The sequence below is a fragment of the Athene noctua genome, chromosome 2 (genome assembly GCF_965140245.1).
Source record: "Athene noctua chromosome 2, bAthNoc1.hap1.1, whole genome shotgun sequence".
Taxonomy (NCBI): domain Eukaryota; kingdom Metazoa; phylum Chordata; class Aves; order Strigiformes; family Strigidae; genus Athene; species Athene noctua.
In genome coordinates, this window is record NC_134038.1 from 3031698 (window position 1) to 3052455 (window position 20758).

The 20758-nt window shown below is 47.8% G+C and overlaps 1 protein-coding gene across 6 annotated transcripts in view; it reads right to left on the bottom strand.

The window, feature by feature from the left end:
- The window catches only part of ADGRB1 (adhesion G protein-coupled receptor B1), a 287094-nt gene that overhangs the window by 110507 nt on the left and 155829 nt on the right, over positions 1-20758 (bottom strand). For all 6 annotated transcript variants that reach the window (XM_074898342.1, XM_074898341.1, XM_074898343.1 and 3 more), the window contains 5 exons: positions 17290-17398; positions 16236-16379; positions 12829-12904; positions 8795-8897; positions 7581-7624 (listed from right to left, as the gene is read on the bottom strand). In XM_074898342.1, coding sequence (XP_074754443.1) covers positions 7581-7624; positions 8795-8897; positions 12829-12904; positions 16236-16379; positions 17290-17398 — 476 coding nt within the window. The remainder of the gene's footprint in view (positions 1-7580; positions 7625-8794; positions 8898-12828; positions 12905-16235; positions 16380-17289; positions 17399-20758) is intronic.

Below are 20758 nucleotides of genomic sequence, written 5' to 3' on the forward strand. Positions count from 1 at the left end.
GGGGGGAGTCCCCATCCCTGGGGGGGTTTCAGGGCCGTTGGGATGAGCTGTGGGGGATGTGGGGTAGGGGAGAACTTTGTAGAGTCGGGCTGAGGGTTGGACTCGGTGATCCCGAGGGGCTTTTCCAGCCTGAAGGATTCTGCAATTCTGTGAAACACACTGTGCACGTGTAGCTGGAGACTCACTGCACAGATGAAGGATGGCTCGGGGTACCAGCCTCGTCAGGGCACTTGTGTACACTTGTGCACGCGCACACGTAGTTTTGTGTGGTCTGAACATGAACACATAGACACGCAAACATATGTGTACCCAAATACTGCCTTGTACTTGCAGATACCTGCACACCTTGTATGTGCTCACGTTCACACTGACACACCACCAACACCCTGCAGCCCTGATTGTGCACAGAAACACACTCACGTGTGCCCATATGCACACTCAGGCACCAGCGCTCGCTTCTTCCCACACATTGACCCTTTTATATCCTTGCACATATTTTGCACATGTGCCTTTATGCAAATACACAACACCCACACGTGTGGACGTACAAGCCACCCTGAACCCCACGGTGCCCTGGCTCACAGTACACGCTCAGCTCTGAGCTGAGGTTGGGAAATGGCACCACTGAATCCAAAGCCCCTTCCCAGTGGGAGCATCCTCCAGGCCTCAGTGTCTGGCTTGTGCCAGTTCTGTAAAGGGGATTAATTTATTCCATCCATGTTCCTGACCTCTTTACTAGGGAAGCAAGGGAAAAGCTGGAAGAATCTGATTTAGAGCCTCTGAATCCTCTCTCCTCTCCCCCTTTCCCTTCTGTCGAAAGCCATTAAACCATGCTCTGTTGGCAGGCAGCAGAAGCCCTGTATCACGCTGCTTAGCTTCTCCCGCATCCTGTGCTATGAAAGGCATTGGAGAATAAGCCAGATCCTGTTTTTCCCAGCCCCACAGATAATGCTGACTGCTGGGCAGCAGCTCAGCAAAGGCCAAAGTGTGACCCTTCTCCCGAACGGGGATGGGCGCAGCCCTGGGGTCTGCTGCTACATCGTGCCAGCTCCTTTGTGCTAACTGGGAACCAGACCACCTCTTTCCTGCAACACCTGGAAGTCCAGGTGACAAAGTGTTTCCAGGCAAAGGTGACCTCGGAGTAAGACAGATGTCTGGGAAAAATAGTCCTGAGGAAGCAGTTCTGCTTGGTGCTTCCAGCGGCCCCAGAGGTCTGGTTGAGCAGAGGAGCTCTGGGGGTGTGACTGGGATTCACTGCGTTAGCCCTGTTTGGTTTATTCTCATCCAGGGCTAAAAAGGGGCTCCTGGGAACATAATTCAATCTGCCTGGTTACACACTGCAAGTGCAGTCAGACAGGCTGAATTAGGGGGTATTTTTAATTGAGTTTAACACAGGGGAACTAACGGGAATATTCAGATTAACATCCCTGCGTGCCCCTCTGTAGACAGGCTTTGCGAGCACAATGCTGCCTTCTTTCACAGACATACCTCCACAGGAGCACTCGGGAAACGCAGCATTTGCAACAGGAGCTAAAACTGCAAGATGTTAGTTAAGGGAGCTGGAACAAGGATACTGGCAAATCTCCGCACAGACACCCTGCATGGGATCACGTGAAAGGCATGTCACCGGCAGTGTTGCTCCCCCACAAACAGCTGGGGTGTTGCAGTAGAAAATATATTATATATGTCATGCGTAGGTCCAAAGAGGAGAGAAGTGCACTGATTTCTCATGGGGCTTTGGGGCTGTAACAGATTCCCCTTCCTATCTGTATCTGGGGGGACTCATCTATTATTGTCACAAGCTGTGGTATTGCTTGCTCTACAGTGCTGGCAAGACCAGTAATGTACTAGGTGATGGACAGAAGAAAAAGGAAGTTGTTTCCTGGCTTTAGAAAGCTTTTCTTCTAAAGACAGGCACTGGGAGATGGATCAACTAGTGTGATAAGCAGAAAGTGGGATGCTATAGACACAATCCCTCCTCTGTGACACTTCTGGTGGTGGGGAGTACCAGAAGAAATGGAGCTATTGTACATGCTCCAAAGAAAACCAGGGAGTAACCACCAAGACTGAGAACACATTGAAGTCCCAAAAAGCAAAGAAAATAAAACTTCAAGCCTTTCTCTTTATCCAATGCATCAGGGACTTTCAAAAAGTAAGGTGAAGCCCATGGAGCCTACACCGTGTCTTGCTCCTCCCGCTGCCTTACACCACGCATCAGTGCACAACTCTCCTGGTATCGGGTAGGACGTGCTCTCAGGAACTCAGACAGCTTGGCACTCTGTAGATTAGGCACTGAGCATCCCACTCTGAAAACAGGAATTTCAGGCAAAGCAGCGGCACTGCAAGGCTCATGGGGTGGCTGGACAGTAAACATCCTAAAGAGCCCAATTACCCTACAGAAAAATAGTGGTGCCTGGTGGGAAATGCCTTTTTCTATGATGTTTTGGGGGCTCCTCTGAGTTGTTCCAGACCAAAGAGAGACCAAAAAAAAAAAAACCACAAAAAAACCCAAACAAAACGCTGCCACAAACTGACTATGACACTGCAGAGCTCTCCCTGCGGACTATGATTCTGTGTGATCAGTTCTGCCAGCCCATGGTCCACACAGCTCTATCAACCGCCCCCTTGAAGGACCACCATACACCCTACACCCCAAACCGTTCCTGTCTGAAAAGAGCTCATGAGCAGGGCGGTCCTCAGCATCTGTGAGCTATATTTTAGGATCCTGTAAGTTTTGAAACAGGGATAGATTGTTAGTCTACTTTAGCAGCATCGTCAAACACCGACCGCTCCGTGCAGTTGCGAACCTTGAGGGGAGATTTCTGCCTGATCTCGGCTGGGGCATCAGATCCATCCCATAGCCAAGAGGATGTGATTTAACTTTGCTCCGCTAGCCGAGGCACTGTTCATCTTGTTCTCTATGCCTAACCTTGCTGCGCACGGGTCACCTTCCTAAACAGTGAGGTCTGCATTTCCTAAGTTAGATAGGTTAAAGGCTTTAATTACTGGAACAGATGATCTTTCCCAAGGGAAGGTAAGAGTGTCCTTGAATCAAAACCACAGACTCCCAAGGCACTTTTTCTTCCAAGAGCGAAAAGCTTTTATGCAAATATTTTTTGAAGGTTTGGAAGGCCTCTTAAGATCAGTTATTAGAATGTCTAGCTTTTATTATGCTCCTCTTGGACACAGAGAAGCAGAGAGTAGTTGGTGGCTGAAGCCAGGCAGATCCCCTACGAGCAAGCATTCCCTGGGGGATGAGAGGTCCCCTGGCAATGCAGACGCACTGGATCCCACCCTCTGCATGTATGGGGTTGGATTTCACACCTGTGGGACACGATGTTCTCTCATGCACCATGAGCTAAAATACAAGTCCCAGCTGGCTGGCTCGGTCCCTGCTGTCACCGAGGCAGGGCACGCTGAAGGGGAGAATGATCCTTCACCTGTGGCCGTGGGTCCATCAGTCAGTCAGCCTGATCTCATGTTGTGTCTCCAGACGCATGATGGGTTGTGACTCTTCCTTTTTATCTCATGACACTCCCCGTCATTTGACCTGATCTCATGCTCAACACCAAAAGCCAGCTTTGGAGGTCCGAGTACATGGACTCATCCTGCCCCCAGGGCAGCGGGACTATTCTGTGACACTAACTAACCCCACGTCTTCCGCGGTAGCCATGAAGCAGTGCTGCCACCACCACTAAACTTTGGTGACTCTCTCCCCATTCCTCTTGCCACATGGCATCCCTGTTGTGCACCGGAGCAAGGCAGGTGAGAAATACAAATCTGGTGATGGACAAGAACATGAAAGCACATAAGATGACCACATCTATCAACTCCCTCCGTCCTGTCCCAGCAGGAGAAAGAGGGAGTAAGAGACCAGATCCTGCCTGGGTTTTAACTTCCGCAGGGTTAAGCAGCTAATAATTGCTCCAAAGGAACACCCTTGGAGGGCAGCCAGAGAATCCCAAATCATTCTCTGATTTCAACTTTCAATTTACCCAGCCAGTGTTAAGCTCATTAATCACACTTGCAGCACCCAACACAACAGAAATTAGTCCCTGATCTTCTCCACTCTTATTTCATGACATGAGGAGTTGGGGGCAAGAGGAAGAGACAAGAGATGGAGAGGTGCCACCCACGAATCTAACAGTCACTAAAAGGGGCTGGGATTAATAAATCAAAAATCCATTATTAATATTACAAGCTTAAATATCTATCTAAATGCAAATGAATGAACACTCAGGGGCTCTTCCTATTTTTTTTATTTTTTTTTTTTAAGTGCTCTGTTCCACAGCTTTGTCTTGGAGGAAGCACATGGCCACATGATAATTGTCTGTTCTAATTGCAATTTTACAGTTCAACCCTTCACGGCCCATGGATTTTAAGTGGCCTTTAAAGGGCTGTGGCATGTTTTGAATGGGATTGAAAGCTCAGGTGGCTGCAGTAACAGGCAGGAGCTCTTATGTGAAGATTGCTTGGAGTTTCCTGCCTCTGTACCTGTCCAGTCACATCGGCTGCAAGGGGTTAAATCCAGAGGCTGGTTCACTGGAATGGGGTGGAGTTTGGATCCCCAAGATCCGCAGGCTCAGATGGATGACTGTGAACATAGGGAAGGTCACCCTGGCCAGCCAGCCTTGGAGCATGGAGAGCCTGCAAAAGAGCAAGCTTAAGAGACGGCAGTGTCTTCTGAGCAAGCAACACCACGGCAGGCTGGCTTGGGCTGTCCGGGGAACATGGCAGGGTGAAAAACGGGCAGGGAAATGAAACTGTGAAGCCATTAAATTGGTCAGAGCTGGGAAATGGGCTTTCCTGAGATTCACCAGCTTGCACAACTGTCTTATGAGACTGATCAGTGGGAAAACCTCCAACTTAAAAGAGGGGGGTGTCAGGAAGGAGAAGATGGGAGCAGAAAGGGGAACCACATAAATGTGTCTGGACCTCAGGGTTTCCTGCCTCAGAGTTACCAGTCGTGCATGATCTCTACCACACACCAGGCAACAGGTCCAGGGTGTAACCTGAAAATCCTTGCTCCAAACAGGAAACAATTATCCAAAACCGTGATGCGAAGCCCTTGACAACTCCAGAGTGCCATTCAAGTTTGAGGTGAGTATTCACACCTGGAGAATAGGGTTTGCATCGTTTATCTTTCACTAGACTTTCCCAGGAGGCGGTAGCGGTAGCAAATCAGCTTTAAAATATTGCACAAACAGCTTGGCAGAGCTCACCAGATCAGATCTAGCTTTAGAACATCCCCCAACAAAATCTGCTGACATCGGCATTTTGGACTTTTTATCTGCTTGAGATTGCAAATGTTGGTTGAAAACACTTGCAGACGTGCGCGCACACACACACACACACGCACCCCAACACACACAGAAAGAAGGGACTTAGCAGCAACATTTGTGCAACCAATCTGCTGGGGTTTTGGAAACCATCCTTGACAACGGAACCGCAGCATCGGTGCCAAGAAATTGCCTGTTCAGCTCTTAGCTATGAGCCCGTTGACGCTGAGAAGATGCAAGGATTAAAGACGGAAAGCATTCCTAACACCCCGCACTCCCAGAGAGATAACAGGCAGACGAACAAGATGGCAAGCCTTGGCAGCAAGTCCAGCCAGACCTCCCCAGACAAGGCAGAGGTGACTATGCTGGACTGGGCACTGCTTTGTCTCCAGATCATCAACGGCGTTCAAGCCTCTCAAGCAACATCCAGCAGTGGCCAACCCTTCATCTTTCTCATACCAGGCACTTTTCAGTGCCAGCTCTGACAGATATGTACCAGCCCGAATGCCATCGCTCTCTCTCAGGTCCAACCATGTGCAGACTGGATTTTGTTCTTTTCTTGCTCAGACTACAGCTAATTAAATCCAGACCTGAGCATGGCAGGGAAACACCTTCATCCTTCTGGACATAACTCTCTCTCTAGGACACAGAAAGCCAAGACCAATGAGAATGGTGTGCAGAACAGAAGGGACATTGGTTCCAACTTCTGCCTTTACCTGCCAAGAAATGGATTTGTATACAAGTGCTTTAATCCCATTCCAGCATGGGCAGACAACAGGTTTAGCAGAGCAGGTCAGCTCCTACCCAAGCCTCCCTCTGAGTCTGCTCACCTATACACAACCCTCTGGGCTGACCTACACAGTCTGCTCTCTGGCACATAGGGAATATAATAAAATCCCATTTTACTAATGTCACGAAGGTTCACCTGCTGTCATGTGAGGTCAGCAGAGCACACACAAGACTCCTGCATCCCAATCATCTTCTAACGCTGGAATAATTTTCACTATGACCCAGAGGGACCAGTTCTGCTCTGGGCTACAACATGTGTGTGATTTCGCAAGCAAGGAGTCCCTCTGGGTTCTTCAGCTTTGCTTTGGATCCGCTCATACGTGTGGAATTAATCACAGACCAACAAGAACAGTAAGCTGACTGCAAATATGTTGCCCGCCTATGTGTGTATATGCTACTTAATGGAGCATAAAAGGAGAAGAATAGAATCATTTTTCAGATGCTGCAGATAATAATAATAAATAATAATAATAATAATAATAATAATAATAAATGCAGAGGTATGTGCCAAATACATGATATCTCAAGAAGAGAAACCGACTGCAAGCAGAAAAGAAGTCATGTTGGTCCTCGAAATGAGACACAAATGTCAATGAGGTAAAAACACCATTAAATCAGACACTTTGTATCCTTGTCAGGCTCACTCAGGATTTAAGGCCACCGTTTCAGAGTGTACTTTATTTTTTTTCCTAAGATGCACACTCTCCAACAACTACTTCCCATATCGGATTTATGATCCTGACGCTTTGTGGTAACTTGGGATTTCTTTTTGACCTGCTGACCACCATCACACCTCTCGACACCTCCCGAACAACACCAGCCACTGCAGGAATCCTGACAGAAATCATTTTACTGCATGGCAGCCGCACAACACACCCTTCACCACTGCAGACCATATTTGCAACAGTGGGCTCTGGTTTTACATTACTTTCCTTATGATGCACAATTTGGGATGAGCACTGAGGAGAGCCAAGCACTGCCATGTCAAACTCAATTTAGGGCAATCTGTGAATGACTCCACAGTCCTTGGTCTCAGTTCATGTATTCCTCATGCGGAAAAATCCGAAATAAGAGGCCACTTCTGCAAAATGTAGTCTGGAGTCCAAAACATCAAAGGAAAATGCAAACACTCCTCCCTGTGAGCAGAAGAACACATGAACATCTCTGCTTGGACGCTGAGAGAGGTTTCCCTGGTACAGGCACACGATGTTCCCAGCATACAGAGCCCTTCACGAACTGCACTGACAACACCTGATTGCAGATCTTTAAATATAAGATCTGGTTCAACCAACTGGCACTAAAAGACAAGGCAGTGAGAAGGGATGCATCTGTGTGAAGAAAGCAGCACTCCCCACCAGGGCAAAGGACTCCTCCAGCCATGAAGGTGGACGCAAGAAAAAAACTGAGAGAGCAAGGACTGACACAGACTGACACGTCACCGCTGAAATTGTGATGATTTCAACCAAAAAGCATATGGGCCCATGAGAGTAAAGAGAAACCCACAGAACTCACCCATCGTTTTCGTCCCACAGGATGCAGGTCTGGTTGGTGGTTCCCTGCCAGGAGAGAAGAAAGGGAAAAATGAAGCAAATCAGTGCCATGCTGTTTGTTGGGTATTTGGAGCAACTAGAATGAAATAGGCAGGCCCTGTAGAACAGCTTCTGCTACTCTAGGCATGGTGTGTCTTTGATATATCAGATGGGCAGCGGCAGAGCTCAGTCCTTGGAATAGCTTCTTCCATCCTTGGCTTAAAAAGCAAGAAATAAAATGGGCCTCAGCTTGCTCTGCATCAACACCACTGTAGAAGGATTTGTCTCGGCATCTTTCCTGACTCAACCTACTGACGTTCTTCCTTTTTCCTCTTCTCACACAGAATCCTTTTGCTGCTCTCTTCTGGAAAGTGGATCAAATACAGCACGCGCTTCTGTGGGACATGGTGCTCAGAAGAGCCACAGCCTGAGACGGCCAGGTGTGTTTAAAGCCCCCTGGAAGAGGTTTACCACTGACTCCAACTGTCTTAGACCACTTTGGAAAATCCTTCCAGGAAAGTCCAAAGCAAAACCAGAACAGATCTCATATTCGTGTTGCAGAGCCTCAGGAGGACATCTGAAACCCACAACAAGAACAGGCGTTGGGGCATGTAAATGTCCATCACATATATCTGTTTAGGGGAACCTGGAGGGAATCTTTGATCGCCTTTTAAAGCACTGATCACAACAGCAATAATCACGTCTCCAGTTGTATCTGAGGACTGCAAAGAACATTACAAATATTAATGGAAACAACCTTTCCCCTCCCTCTTTCCCTTCTCAGGGAAGATCGTTGTTACAGCCCATTTTTTTAATGAGTGCACAGTTCTTCTCCCATGCCCATGCCCACAATGAAATGGTGTGAATTTGGGATAAGCATGCCCGCCTTCCCTGCAAAAAGCAGTGCTGTCACCCTCCTCCTGCAGTGGCAATGCCTGAGCAAGGAGCACAGAGCAGGCAAGATTTGCAAGGCTGACCCATAGAATGCAGCCTTGGCAGTGAGGACATCAACACCAACCTCAGGGTGGTAGTCAAGTGCCTCAGCAGCCTGTGTTAAAGGAGATTGAAGGGTCTTGCACGGGTAAAAAAAGGTCTCAGGAGCCCAGCAAGACCACCTCCTTCCTTGCGCCAACACGTTCTTGCTATGCAGAAGCAAACGCAGCTGCGGAATGGTGCAGGTTCCCGGGAAAGACTTACGTTGTACAGGTGGGAGAATTCAATTTCCAAAGGGGTGAGCAGAGACCGAGGAAATGGCTTCACAGTCACGGAGATGATTTTGGAGTTCAGAACAGTGCTGTTCCTGAGAAGAAGAGGGGAAAGAGACATTTTAAAGAGGGCTGAGGCACTTCTGCAGAGCAGGGAATCCCAATGCATTGGTCATCGGTGGTACAAGGTTCAGTGTGCGCAGTGCAGAAGGAGTTGGCCCTATTAATTTAAAACACCCTCAAAGACACTTGCTGGTGATGGAGCCCATCCACAGCCCTTTGAACTTCCATCACAGCCACTCTATTCCTCCAAGAATCACACCATTTTTTTGAACCACATAGACACCTAAGGCCATTGGACTTAAAGTCTGTATTTTTCCCAGTAAAAAAAATGGTCCTGGACATATTTTTTGTCCCCGACATGAGGAAACAGAGCTCATTTCATGTGCTTTTAAAAAAGGCTGGCTTAATCTGCACCGCAGTGTTGGACGGGGGTATGGTTGCCTTTAACATCATATCCATGGGGCAGCACACGATCCTCTCTGGTTCACTGCTAGAGGCACTGGCATGTATCTCCATTCTCCGAGGATCAAAAGCAAACGGAAAGAGGCCAGAGCTTTCAAGTGAGTGTCTCAATATCTGTGCCCAGACAAATACTCTAATAAATCTGGCAGCCCTAGGCGATTCGGCTGTTGGGAGAGGCAATAAGGGAGGAGATATCTCCCATACCTGTGCTGCTGCTCCCTGGGAAGCCAAACCCTTTGCAGGCACTTCCTTGAACACTGAACATCTAAATACGCAGGGGTTCCTGGTGTTTCTGCAGCAGGGAAAGACTTGGTTCTTTAAATAAGCAAAAGGTGTCCAAAACCAGCTGTTGAAAACGCTGCCTCTCAAGTTTACCATGAAGGAATCAGTACTACACTGGTAGCCCAGCATCAGGCTGCTCCCAACCCTTCTGGCATCCATGGGCAAGGGGAATCTTTCCCTATCCAAATCTCCTCTAGGCACTGGCAAAATCTTTCACCTTTCTTTCTGGATCTTATTTTCCTTTTACAGAAGAATTACATAGAAAAGATTTGCACTTGCTTAACAACAACTGGATTATAAATAAAAGAAACAACAAAATCCAAACTTGGAATCATCCACAGATGTGTAAGTGGATGCTCAGAAATCCACTATTCCACCAATGACAAAGGGAAAACCAACATTGTTTTAGCAGGGTAAATAAAAAAATAAAACACGTTTTCCTTAAGAAAAAGAAAAGAAAGAATAAATAAAGCACAAATATCCGTCTACAAAGTTGAGTAAAGAGTGAAGTCAATGGGAGTAAATACCAGGTCTAAGCTTTGAAATGTAGGCAGCTGTAGATAAACTAAAACCAGGAGCTGCCGAAAGGTAAACACCAGCTCGTGTCTTCATTAGTAGCTGTGTCTGCAAGGGTCAGTTCTTGGTTCAGTGCTATTGAATATTTGCATGAACAACCTCGAGGCCACCCAAACACCCTTTTGAGGGCTGAGGACCAGGTGAGAATTGATGCGATAAACAAAAGCAGCAGCAGCATTTGATTTTTTTCCGCGTGGCAAGTCATTAGCACACCGAAGTTACTCATGTGCAGACTATGAAGGTTGCTTAATGGCCAAAGAGTCCCAGCCCGACCAGAAGTTATCCCAGTGCATCCGAGAGTTGGGAAGAACATCTGAGCTTGGAGAGTGCAAGGTCTGCATGCACAGCTACAGGTTCTGCGACCCAAAAGGTACCGGAGGAGATTGACTTCAGGGCAAAGAGCTGTGACAGAACAGAAGTGATCCTGTGCAGGAGCAAGGAGGTAAAGTAAACATCTTCTCTACGCGCCCCTCCTTCTCAGGGTCAGGATGCCACCGTGCTGTTGCGTTCAGTTCCACTTTGAGATGGGGAAATGGTGGTGAGATTTTTGCAAAGGAAAGACACAAAATTGATCCAGGTGCTAGAAAACCAGACAAAAGCTTTCTGTTGAAAGTCATGTCTGACAGTTTGTTGCATGTGGGAGATTTTTTTCAGTCGCCCACCAGAAGGCCCAGTGCCTGGAAGTGAAAGTCAGATAAATTCAGCCTTAAAATAAGAGACAGGCTCCTAGCAGAGAAGGTAATTAAGCATCTCAGCAGCTTGTCGGGGGAGGCGAGGGACTCGGCATCATGGGGAATCTTTCAGGGAGAAGATGAGTAGTCTTTCCTAAAAACATGTTGCAACCCAGCTTCTGGGAAGAAAACAAAGCACATGAAGATCTGGTTTGGACAGGAGGTCAGAAGAGCTCAGAGGGCTCCTTCATGGCCATAAAGAGTGTGCAAACAGCTGTAAACATGCTGTTTGGTACATGGGGCTGTCAGGTGCCAGGCTGTTGGTTCTCCAACTGCTGCCCGTGTTCTCGGCAGCAGTCTCCAGCTGGGACCAAGCGCTGCTCACCTCCCTGGCTTGAAAAATCAAGTAACACGTGTATCCCATCTCAACTGTCACAGCTGCCCAGAACGGCGGGGCTCTCTGGATCTGAGGGGACGGAGCAACGTGTGGCTCAGATAAGGAATTGCTGCTTGGGGGAGGTAAATTGGGGCAATTAGGAGCAGCTCAGCTGGTGCTGTTTGCTGGGTTAAATCTACTTTTTTTTTTTTTTTTTTTTTTTTTTTTTCAGGAAAAATCACTCTGTGTTGAAGCAATGTGGTCAAACCCAGGATCTGGGTCCTTACTGTTCGTCTGTAGCCAGGAATAACTGCTCTCCTTTGTGATCAGAAATATTTTTACCCCGCAGGCAGGTGATACACAGCTACGTGGTTATTTAAAGACGTTCTCCTTTTTAAGACTGTGTCCATCTGCACAGTGGTGAAGTAAGAGGTACTTCTCTGCTGCTGCTTCTTTTATTTTTATTTTATTTCCTTTGCCTCTCCACAGGTGATTCAGGACACTGATTTTTTTTTAAAAGAAGGACTGTCCTTTAATTAAAGAATGTCTTAAATCAGGTCTCCTGTGGGAACGCTGTTCAGAGGCTGTGGCTGCTGCAGCTGCTGGTTATCAGAGCTCATTCATTGCTTGGCCGGAGAAAGCTGAAATACCGCTGGATCATTTGAGCCAATGATGTTTATTGCCCTTCTGATCTAATTCCCAGTGCTGTAATGGAAGATATTACAGAATACAGTTGGCTGGCTTGCTAATTCCTCTCTGCACTCACTTGGAGCTCTTTTGCCATTGCCAGTGCTAAATCTGTAGGTATTTAAATGATTATCGGTGAGGAGAGGTGCCCTGGTGTTTATGGTAAATGTGCTCACGCTAATCAGTGCAGAACAGATTTAGAAGGTGCCTTAGGATGCTTAATTTACTGCCTCAGTACCAGCCTTGGAAAAAAAAAAAAAAAAAAAAAGAGAAAAAAAAGAGCAAGATAGTGAGAGAGAAGGCAGAGGAGAGAAGAAAAGGAAAGGAAGTGCTGAACACAAAAGCCTGGGTGCCTGAGGCGGTTTGCAGTGGCCAGGAACATGGTAGACATGTGCAGCCAGGCGTGCTGCTCCTCTCCTCTCCTCTGCCGGAGCCTGTCTTCTGCCGTGATGCTCTCAGAGGACTCAGCGTGGCTGGCAGCTCCCCGGTAGCTCGGGAGGATCAGGGCAGCTGAGCATCCCCCATCTGTCAAGCCCCCCAGTATCCCTCATGAGGAGGAGGAGGGCAGGGTGAGAATCCATTCCTGAAGGGCAAAGCAGGGGATGTGGCAGTGGCAACAGCACTGTGCCCCCCCTCATATCTGGGGTACGTGGTGCTGCACGTGGATGGAGAAAACCTTCCTGCCCCTCCAGCAAGCGATGTCTGCGACACATCAGCCTGTCCCCGCCTGAACATGCGGCACCAGTTGATGGGGGTCAAAGCATTTGCACTGCTGAGTCAAAGTCTGTCTCATCGCACCCAATGGCCTTTGTTATTGCCCTGGAGGATCAGGGCTCTGCAGGCAGAAGGATCAGCAGGAAAGCTTGATGATTTCCCAGCTGCTCACCCTCCCCAGGCAGCCCCTCTTACCTCTGGAGGGAGAGGATGTTGCCCACGTTCCGGTACAGCACGGTCCCCACCACGAAGACAGAGGAGTCGTCCGTCTCTGCAGGACACCAAAGGAAAGGGAAGAAGACAACAGCATTGAGACAATCGGGATGTCAGCTGTCCCCATGGGACCCAGGAGCAGGATTCGGCCTCGCATGGAGGGGTTTCAATGTGGGCATCACTCTGGTGGGATGGAGTCCTTGCTGTCACCTCACCAGGTCTCCATTGGTCCCAAGGAAGGGCTCAGTGCCTTTGGGGTGACCCAGCACCACAAGTGAGCAAGACTCACTCATTCCAAATGACCAACCTGGTGCTCCCCACTTCAGGAATCCCACTAATCTCTCTGACAGCACCACAGTGGACAAATGTGCAGGGCAGAAAGGTCTCTTGCAGCCACCCAGAGGCATTCGGACCTGTCTGTAGCTATCAAGCCATCAGAGACAAGAGCTGCAGTTGGACCCACAAGGGCAGAAGAGGAGGGGAGATATCCCACTGTGCCTGGACTGATCCCACAACGCATACACTGCCCTGGAGGCTGTGGGGGTCGTGGTCCCAGACGAGCCTCTGAATCATTTGTGTGACCTCTGTGCACGTCACTTGACCTCCTCCTCCTCCACCTCGTGATGCCCGGCTGCAAAAAAACCCCAGAAGTTCTCTGGAAAAAGCACAAGAGGCAGAGGCATCCCTGTGGGTTCATTTTCAGAGGGAAAAAAAGCAAGTGCCTTGGTGAAAACCAATGTTGAGGAAGCCTGGGGAAACACCCTGAGGTGGGGCTTCTCTGATGTCTTGTACTAAGGTTGAATTTATGGCCCATCTGCCCCATCAGTGCAGGGCAGACACTACTCTGCATGTCTCTCTTCCTCTTTGTCAAATCAGGCTCAAGTGGGATAGCTGGTGAAAACATAACTAGGAGAGACTGACAGACAGGCTTGCGGAGCAATTGCATAAGCCTTGCTTCTTTAGGAAATCCGGCACAGCCTTTTGGCCTTTCCCATGAATCCCTATGCAAACAAGGATCCTGCTGCCTTCAAAGAGAGTTTTCCCTCTTTGTGCTCAGAGGAGGCAGTGCGGCATTTACAGAATCAATTTGTGCTCTTCTGAGACTGTGAGCAAGCAAAACCCTAAGCCCCACAGGCTGGGTTATCACAGCACCCTGCCAAGAAGGCAAAGGATCCTGGTTGTAATAGAGGTGGAACTTGTCTCTTTTGGTCTGGGACAGATCTTTAATAATGCAGCTGCCCATCAACCCTGGTATACAAAAATTAAATCCTCTGGTGTGCTACCCATCTGGAACAGCATTGTGTTTTGGTCGTGTAACATCTCACCAGCAGCATTGACACAGCCTGCAGCCCAACAGGCACGTCACCCAACTAAATAAATTAGTGTTGACCCACTGAAATCAACTGTGTAAAGTCAGCTCCCAGCAGTGAGGGAGTCTGGGTTTGGTCTCACCAAGCTGCCTGTCTCCATCACTTTGCTCAGGATAGTTGCCCCTATTCCCTGCAGCCAAAGAACAGGGAGGATCAAAACTAACAGAGGTGCATGTCCACCCTTAATCACTGAGTAAACCCTCAAAAAGACACCACCAGCACAGGATGCTAAAAAAAGCAGAGGCAGAAAAGCCGTGCGTTATACTCGGGAAACCACGGAGAAGCGAAGACTGATGGGCCGTTCGTTCTTCAGGGTAGATGTCACCACAGTGACTACTGCTCGAGAGCCCTACAGCAGCTTTGCGTGAGGATTCTTCTAATAGAAATCTGGCAAACAGCACCATGGGGAAGTGGATGAGGGCTCTAGGACAGCCCTCAGCCCCAGAGCAAGGTCAGCTCTGCCTGTAACTGGTGCCAGCAATCTGTCCAACAATTGATCAACGGTCTCCAAAACTGAAGGCTCCACAACCTCCTCAAACAAGCTGTAATAACCCTCCCAACGTACTCCAACTTCTCCCAGGAAGGTAATGCTGTCTTCAAAGTACAACAAAACACACGGAGTGCTAGACATGATCCTTGCTCTGCCAGTGACTCACTGTTTACCCTTGGGGGTGTCCCTTGACGTTTCTTGGCCTCAGATTCCCCAAGTAGAAAGAAATGAGGGCTGCATTCTTTCCATCCCCCGTAGGGAAGTCCGTGACAAGAGGTCCTTGTATGACAAGAAGAGGCCAGAGGTCTTCTGACAACAACAACTCACAGTCTCCAGCCTCTGTCCCAAGGAAGGACAGCACAGCCTGATGCAGCAGCCAACAGCTTGCTCCCTCCAGGCCATCAGTGCTACACACAGCACCAAGGTATCTAGAAGGAAAACCCATCCTTTCCGAGCAATAGGCCTAACTTAGGCTACTGCTTTTGAAAACTCAGGGATCAAATCCTACCAAACGCTAAGGCTCTCTGCCAGAAGGTGAGGACGTTAAGTGTGTTGGTTCCTGGGACTCGCATCCCGGTGAGGCCTGGATGCTCCAGCAGAGCATTCCAGAACCCGTCAGGTTTCCTTTCAGATCTGGCAGTGAGGCCAGCTTGGCTGATGCACCCAGCGCTGCCTCCTCCCCGCTGTGGCTCATATCCATGCCCTGCTGTAGATCCAGTGACCTCAGTGATAAATGCCTGTGGATCTCATTTCTGAGGCCAAGAAATTTCACGCAACTGCCATAAAACCACAATCTACCCATGCAACAGACCCACAGCCATCAGCTGGTCAGCCTGACGTGCTGAGCTTTAGCTGCTTACCCTTAGATGGTTTTATCAGGGCTGGATTCAGCCCTGGAGGACATCTACAACATGATTTGCCTACATGGCCATGGTGATAGGTGGCAGAACCATGTCCCTCTTGGACCTGCCTTTCTTGCGCTGATTAACCGCTCTTACATGGTACCCACAGAGTCAACTACCATTCACTAGCTGTAACGGCAACCCAGCTTGTTCAGGGAGGCATGAGAGACTCATTGCAGCTCCCAACATGGCCCGCAGAGGATTGCAGACTCAGCTCAGCACCCACATGCATCAGTGACGAAGTGACCCAGAAATCACAGGGATTTTTCCATTCCTTCCCAGCAGAAGCCTTGGAGGAAACAATCATCAATGCAGCGGTGCCCTGAGTTTTTGTGTCAACTCCTGCTCTTCTGCTCTTCTCTAAATGTGCTGCTTATTTAGAAGATATACATCCAAATCCAGGCACTAAGCCTGCCCCTGGACTTCGCAAAGAGTGTAGGTTTGACGCTTAGCCAAGCCACATCTGAACGCCTTATTTGCACTCAGCAATGCTTTTGGTGATCAAGATTTTGTGAGCAAATCCACATGAGCTGGAAGAAGAATTTGAAGACCAGCCAAATGGAATAAACCTCTTGTAGAAAATGAAAAAGAATTTTTCTTTTGGAGTGCCCTGGCTGTGCTGCCTACCTGTCAGCCCTGAAGACAGGATGCTCTTGGAGACAGTGACCTTGTCCTCTGAGTTCTTGGCCCAGTCCACCATGCCCCTCCAGCCTTTCATGGGGAAGGTGATGTCAGTGGCTGCATTAGCAGGCAGTTTGTGAATGCCGAGGACTAGAGGGAAGCAAGAAATAAAACCAGTAAGCAAAACCAGCCTCAATAAATTCAGATGTGCTGGAAAACCTGTTGGAGGCAAGAGTGGGAAATCAGATAGCTGAAGAATTGAGGTTGGTTCTTGAAAGTTGTGGGAGGGATGCTAGCTTCAGGTAATGTCTATGCATGAAAGATGACACTAAGTGTTGGGGATCATGCTTCTGTTCACTGAAAAAGACCTGCCCACTCTAAACCTGGCAAAAGAGAGGTCTGTCTACTTCAGTGTCCTGTCTCCAGGAGTGGCCAGTAGCAGCTGCTAAGACGTGTGAGAAAGAACAGAGCAAGATATCTCTTGGTCTGTCCTCCCAGCTTCCAGCAATCAGCAGGACTTCCTCAGCTAGTGGCTGTGTCCAGATCATCAACTTTAACAGCCACCAATGGACCTCTCCTTTGTGCATTTTCCTAATCCCATCATGAACCCATCTGTACTTTTTGGCTTCTGCAACATCCTCTGGCAACAAGTTCCATGCCGTGATTGTGCATACAGCATAAATCAAATACTGCCTGCTGTTTGCTTGCTGCCTGATCACTTCATTGGCTGCTGTGCAGCTCTTGTGTTAAAAAAAAAAAAAAAATAAAATAAAAGGAAGCAACTAATTCTGCCCAGTTCATCATCTGTTCTCCATTCATGGTTCTATCAATATCTCTCAGATCTCTCCGTGGACATCTCTTCTTCACACTGAAGTCCTAACTTATTTGGAGAAAAGCCACCCCATATTTATGGTTATCCGTGTCTTTCCCCAGACCTTTTAATGTTCCACCACCTGATACCTTCCCTCCTTCTCTTCCTGCAGCCCAGGTTATACATATTGCACAGTAATTACAGCTTCTTGGGGTTTCTACCCAACACGGGGAGTGCAAATCAACTCACCCAGATTGTCCGTCACTTGGTAGGAATCCCGGAAATCTTTCATGCGAAAGCCAATGACATCAATGAAATCCTCCACGAGCCTGAACAACTCCTTGGCGTTTGGCCCTATCTGCAGAGAGAGGGAGAATATTTAGTAGCGCAGATACTAACGAGCACTGCATGAGTTTCTCTGAGGTGAAAGGTTTCTGTCCTCACAGGTCTACTGGAAGCATACGCTGGATATAATGGAGTATTATGGAGCAGTGAAGAATGAGGACTGAGAAATCCTAAAAGGAAGCCTAGAAAAAAAAAAAGGGGAGGGGAAAGAAATAATAATATGACATACAGATTGATAAAACTTAGGGTGGAGGGTAATATCTCAAAGGAAATCAAATGGAAATATTTGAGACTCTCTGGAGCAGAAGATAACGTACCCATTTCCTTCCCTAGGATTACCTCTACTACCAACAGCCCCATCTGCGAGAGATAAATTAGTTCTGATGTTCATTATGGTCCTGTTCCTGCAGTTAATGGAAGAAGAGAAACACTCTAGGACAGACTCTTAGCGCCCAAGATTTAATGTAGCTCCACTTGCTTTCCAAGCCTGTTGACTGGAGTGTTTGGCCCAGCCTAGCTGTCAACAAGCCAGAGGCATTTGCAACTGCACATCCAGAGACATCACGCCAGAGAGTGAAGATGTGTTCATGTTGATGTATTGAAGCTTTGTCAACTTCTGAAAGCCTTTCCCAAGCCTTAGACTTCCCTGACACTCAGCTATTTGGCCTGAGAAACATATCTGGGCTACTTCTGATAGTATATATATGTTACCTACTGAGAGGGAGCCCACCAAACATTACCTCCACCAGAACAGTTAATTTTGTTATCACTCCACCGAAAGCAGCTGCACCGAAGGACCTCCATGGTCTCACGTTGGATCCCAGGAACCAGATCACATAATCATATCCAGAAAAGCATCATGGTCTGGTTTTGTGCTTTCCTGTTTTGCCGACAGGATCTCACTCTCCAAATAACCAAGTTGATTATTCCTGGGCCAGGGCTGTCTTGGAGCTGTCTCTTTGCTGTCTTTTTTTTTTTTTTTTTTTTTCTTCTTTCCTGTTGTTTCCCCGATGATAAAGATATTGTCAATAACTCATCTTCGCTTGTTTTTTTGCTAGGCTAACACAAGGCTGTTCAACAACAGCTAGTTTTCGAGTGACAGATTTCATAAAAGATAATCCACTTGAAATGAGCTGCGCTGTCTACCTGTCTCTTCCTCAAAGCACATTTGCCTACAGGGGCTTAGCAAATACTACGAGAGGCTGAAAAAAAAAAAAAAAAAAAAAAAAAGCAATTCAGCTTTTTACATCTCTTCTCCTTTTCTACTACGTTCACAGCATTTTCATTTCTCGCCATAGTCCAGACGTCCTGAGGTGACTGAGCAGAGCCGAAGGGACAGCTGGGGACAGGCAGGACAGCAGGATGGGATGGAGGCAGGAGGAAGGCTGAACTGTCACGTGTACGGGCAAGGAGCACAGGGGTGGCCATGCGTGTCTCTCTCTCTCTCTCTCTCCAAAGGAAGCTTGGTAAGACTAAAACTGTACCAGGATCAGATCAAAAAGTCCTGCCAGTACAGCAGGTGTACACATAAGGAGAAGTGAGTGAGGAAGCTATTTTTAGCTGTATACTTTTATATTCTATTACAGATATAAATCACAAGGTCAGACTAACTCCTGATTACACCGGCCATTGTCTCTCAAGCTTCTGTCTTATAATGGTCAATATTATCTCCTCAAAATACCATTTCTAAATACTTTTCTGGGTTTTATTTTTTATTATTCCTTGAACAGCATCTCTGCCTGGGGGGAGCACAGGGCACTGGGATGTGAGCCTACGATGAAGCTGAGTTTACTTTTAATGAACAAATTGTGAGCCAGAGGACTAGTTTTAAGAGAACTGGTTAATCTTGTGAAACACAGGGTGTGATTTTGGTCCGGCAGCTTTGAGGGAGAAGGATAGAGACGGCTGAAAGCTTTGTTGTCATCCAGGTCATGAAGATTTCTGTGTCCTAAAGTCATGGTGTTGGGCGGTCATCTCGATTCCCTCTAAAATATACACCAGACTGTCATTGTCCCCATGATGGTCCCACTCCTTGTGTAGGTTACGGTGGTGCTGCCAGCAGGCTGGGCTTTATCTATCTATAGGTGCAAAGAGCAGAATGTAGAGGGAAAGCCACTGGGAACGAATTGCCACAGAGAGTAAGCTGCAGCTGTTTTTAAGGGGATCAACAGGGTTTCCCTGTTGTCATGACAACTTGACAATCTCCTCTGCTCTGCGCTGAAAAATGTACATACACCTGTAGGCTTGAAACTGGTCACAGAATGGTTTGAGTTTGGAAGGGACCTCAGAGGTCATCTGGTCCAACCTGCCTGCTCAACAGGGCCACCTAGAGCCAATTGCACAGGACAGTGTCCAGATGGTCCTCTATCCTGCCTGGAGCCAGACCATGTCATCCTCTTCCAAATCCAACGGGAAAACACAAGATCTCGGGGAGAAAAAAGAAGGACAGGTTCACAAAGTTGCCTAGCTCCTGGTGGAGTTCCTGTTGCATGAAGGAAGTGAATTCAGGTCCCTGTCTCACCTTCTGGATGGCCAACAATTGTGTCAGCACCTGCTGTTAAGAGTTTTACCCAGAGGACTTCTCTGGTTGGTGAATATAACTGGACTCCAGGGTTTCTTTTTTTTGTGCTGGGTGAGTTTTTCTTGATTGTTCGGTATTTCCAGACCTCTGTGAAGAATTCTGCAGCAGCTTCAAGTGGTTAAAAAAGGATCTGCCATGTTCTGACCCATACCTGTGGGTAACCTCCCACAGGACCGATCTCTCACAAAGACTGAGTTACATTCCTTGTAGAGGTTATTTTGCAAGCTGAGCTAGCACTTGTGTTCCAACATGCAATACTAAGGAATGGAAGTAGAAGGAATGAGCTTTATCATGGGCCCATCTACCAGGGCAGCTGGTCTGAGGCGGAGCTACTTCACAGCTGTAGGGAGATGACAGCATCGAGCAGCCCAAGGGCTCACCAAGGGAATGGCAAAGGGACAAGGAATAGGTCTGACACAAGTCCAAGCAGAAAGTTCAACTGAGGCAGAAAAGACAAGAGCCAAATAAGGCACAGATAGAAAAGTAAACGTCTTCCCCCAGTACATGAGAGTGTAGCTACAGAATTGTTCAGCAGGATCCCCAACCTTGAGGAGAGAAATAAAGCAAAATATAACTCCACTCTTGCCCAGCTCATGCTGAGCAGAACCAGAAGCTCAGCTGGGCAAAGCCCAGCTCTGAACTGTGAAAATCCTGCTTGTCCTTCATCTTTTCAGCCAGGAACTCAAACCCATGTAATCCTGCTTCTTTATCTTGACACGAGGAAAGAGTGGAATTATAGCAAGCTGGTGAGGTTATCAACTCGAAAGCAAGCCTGACCTCTGAGAGCTAGCC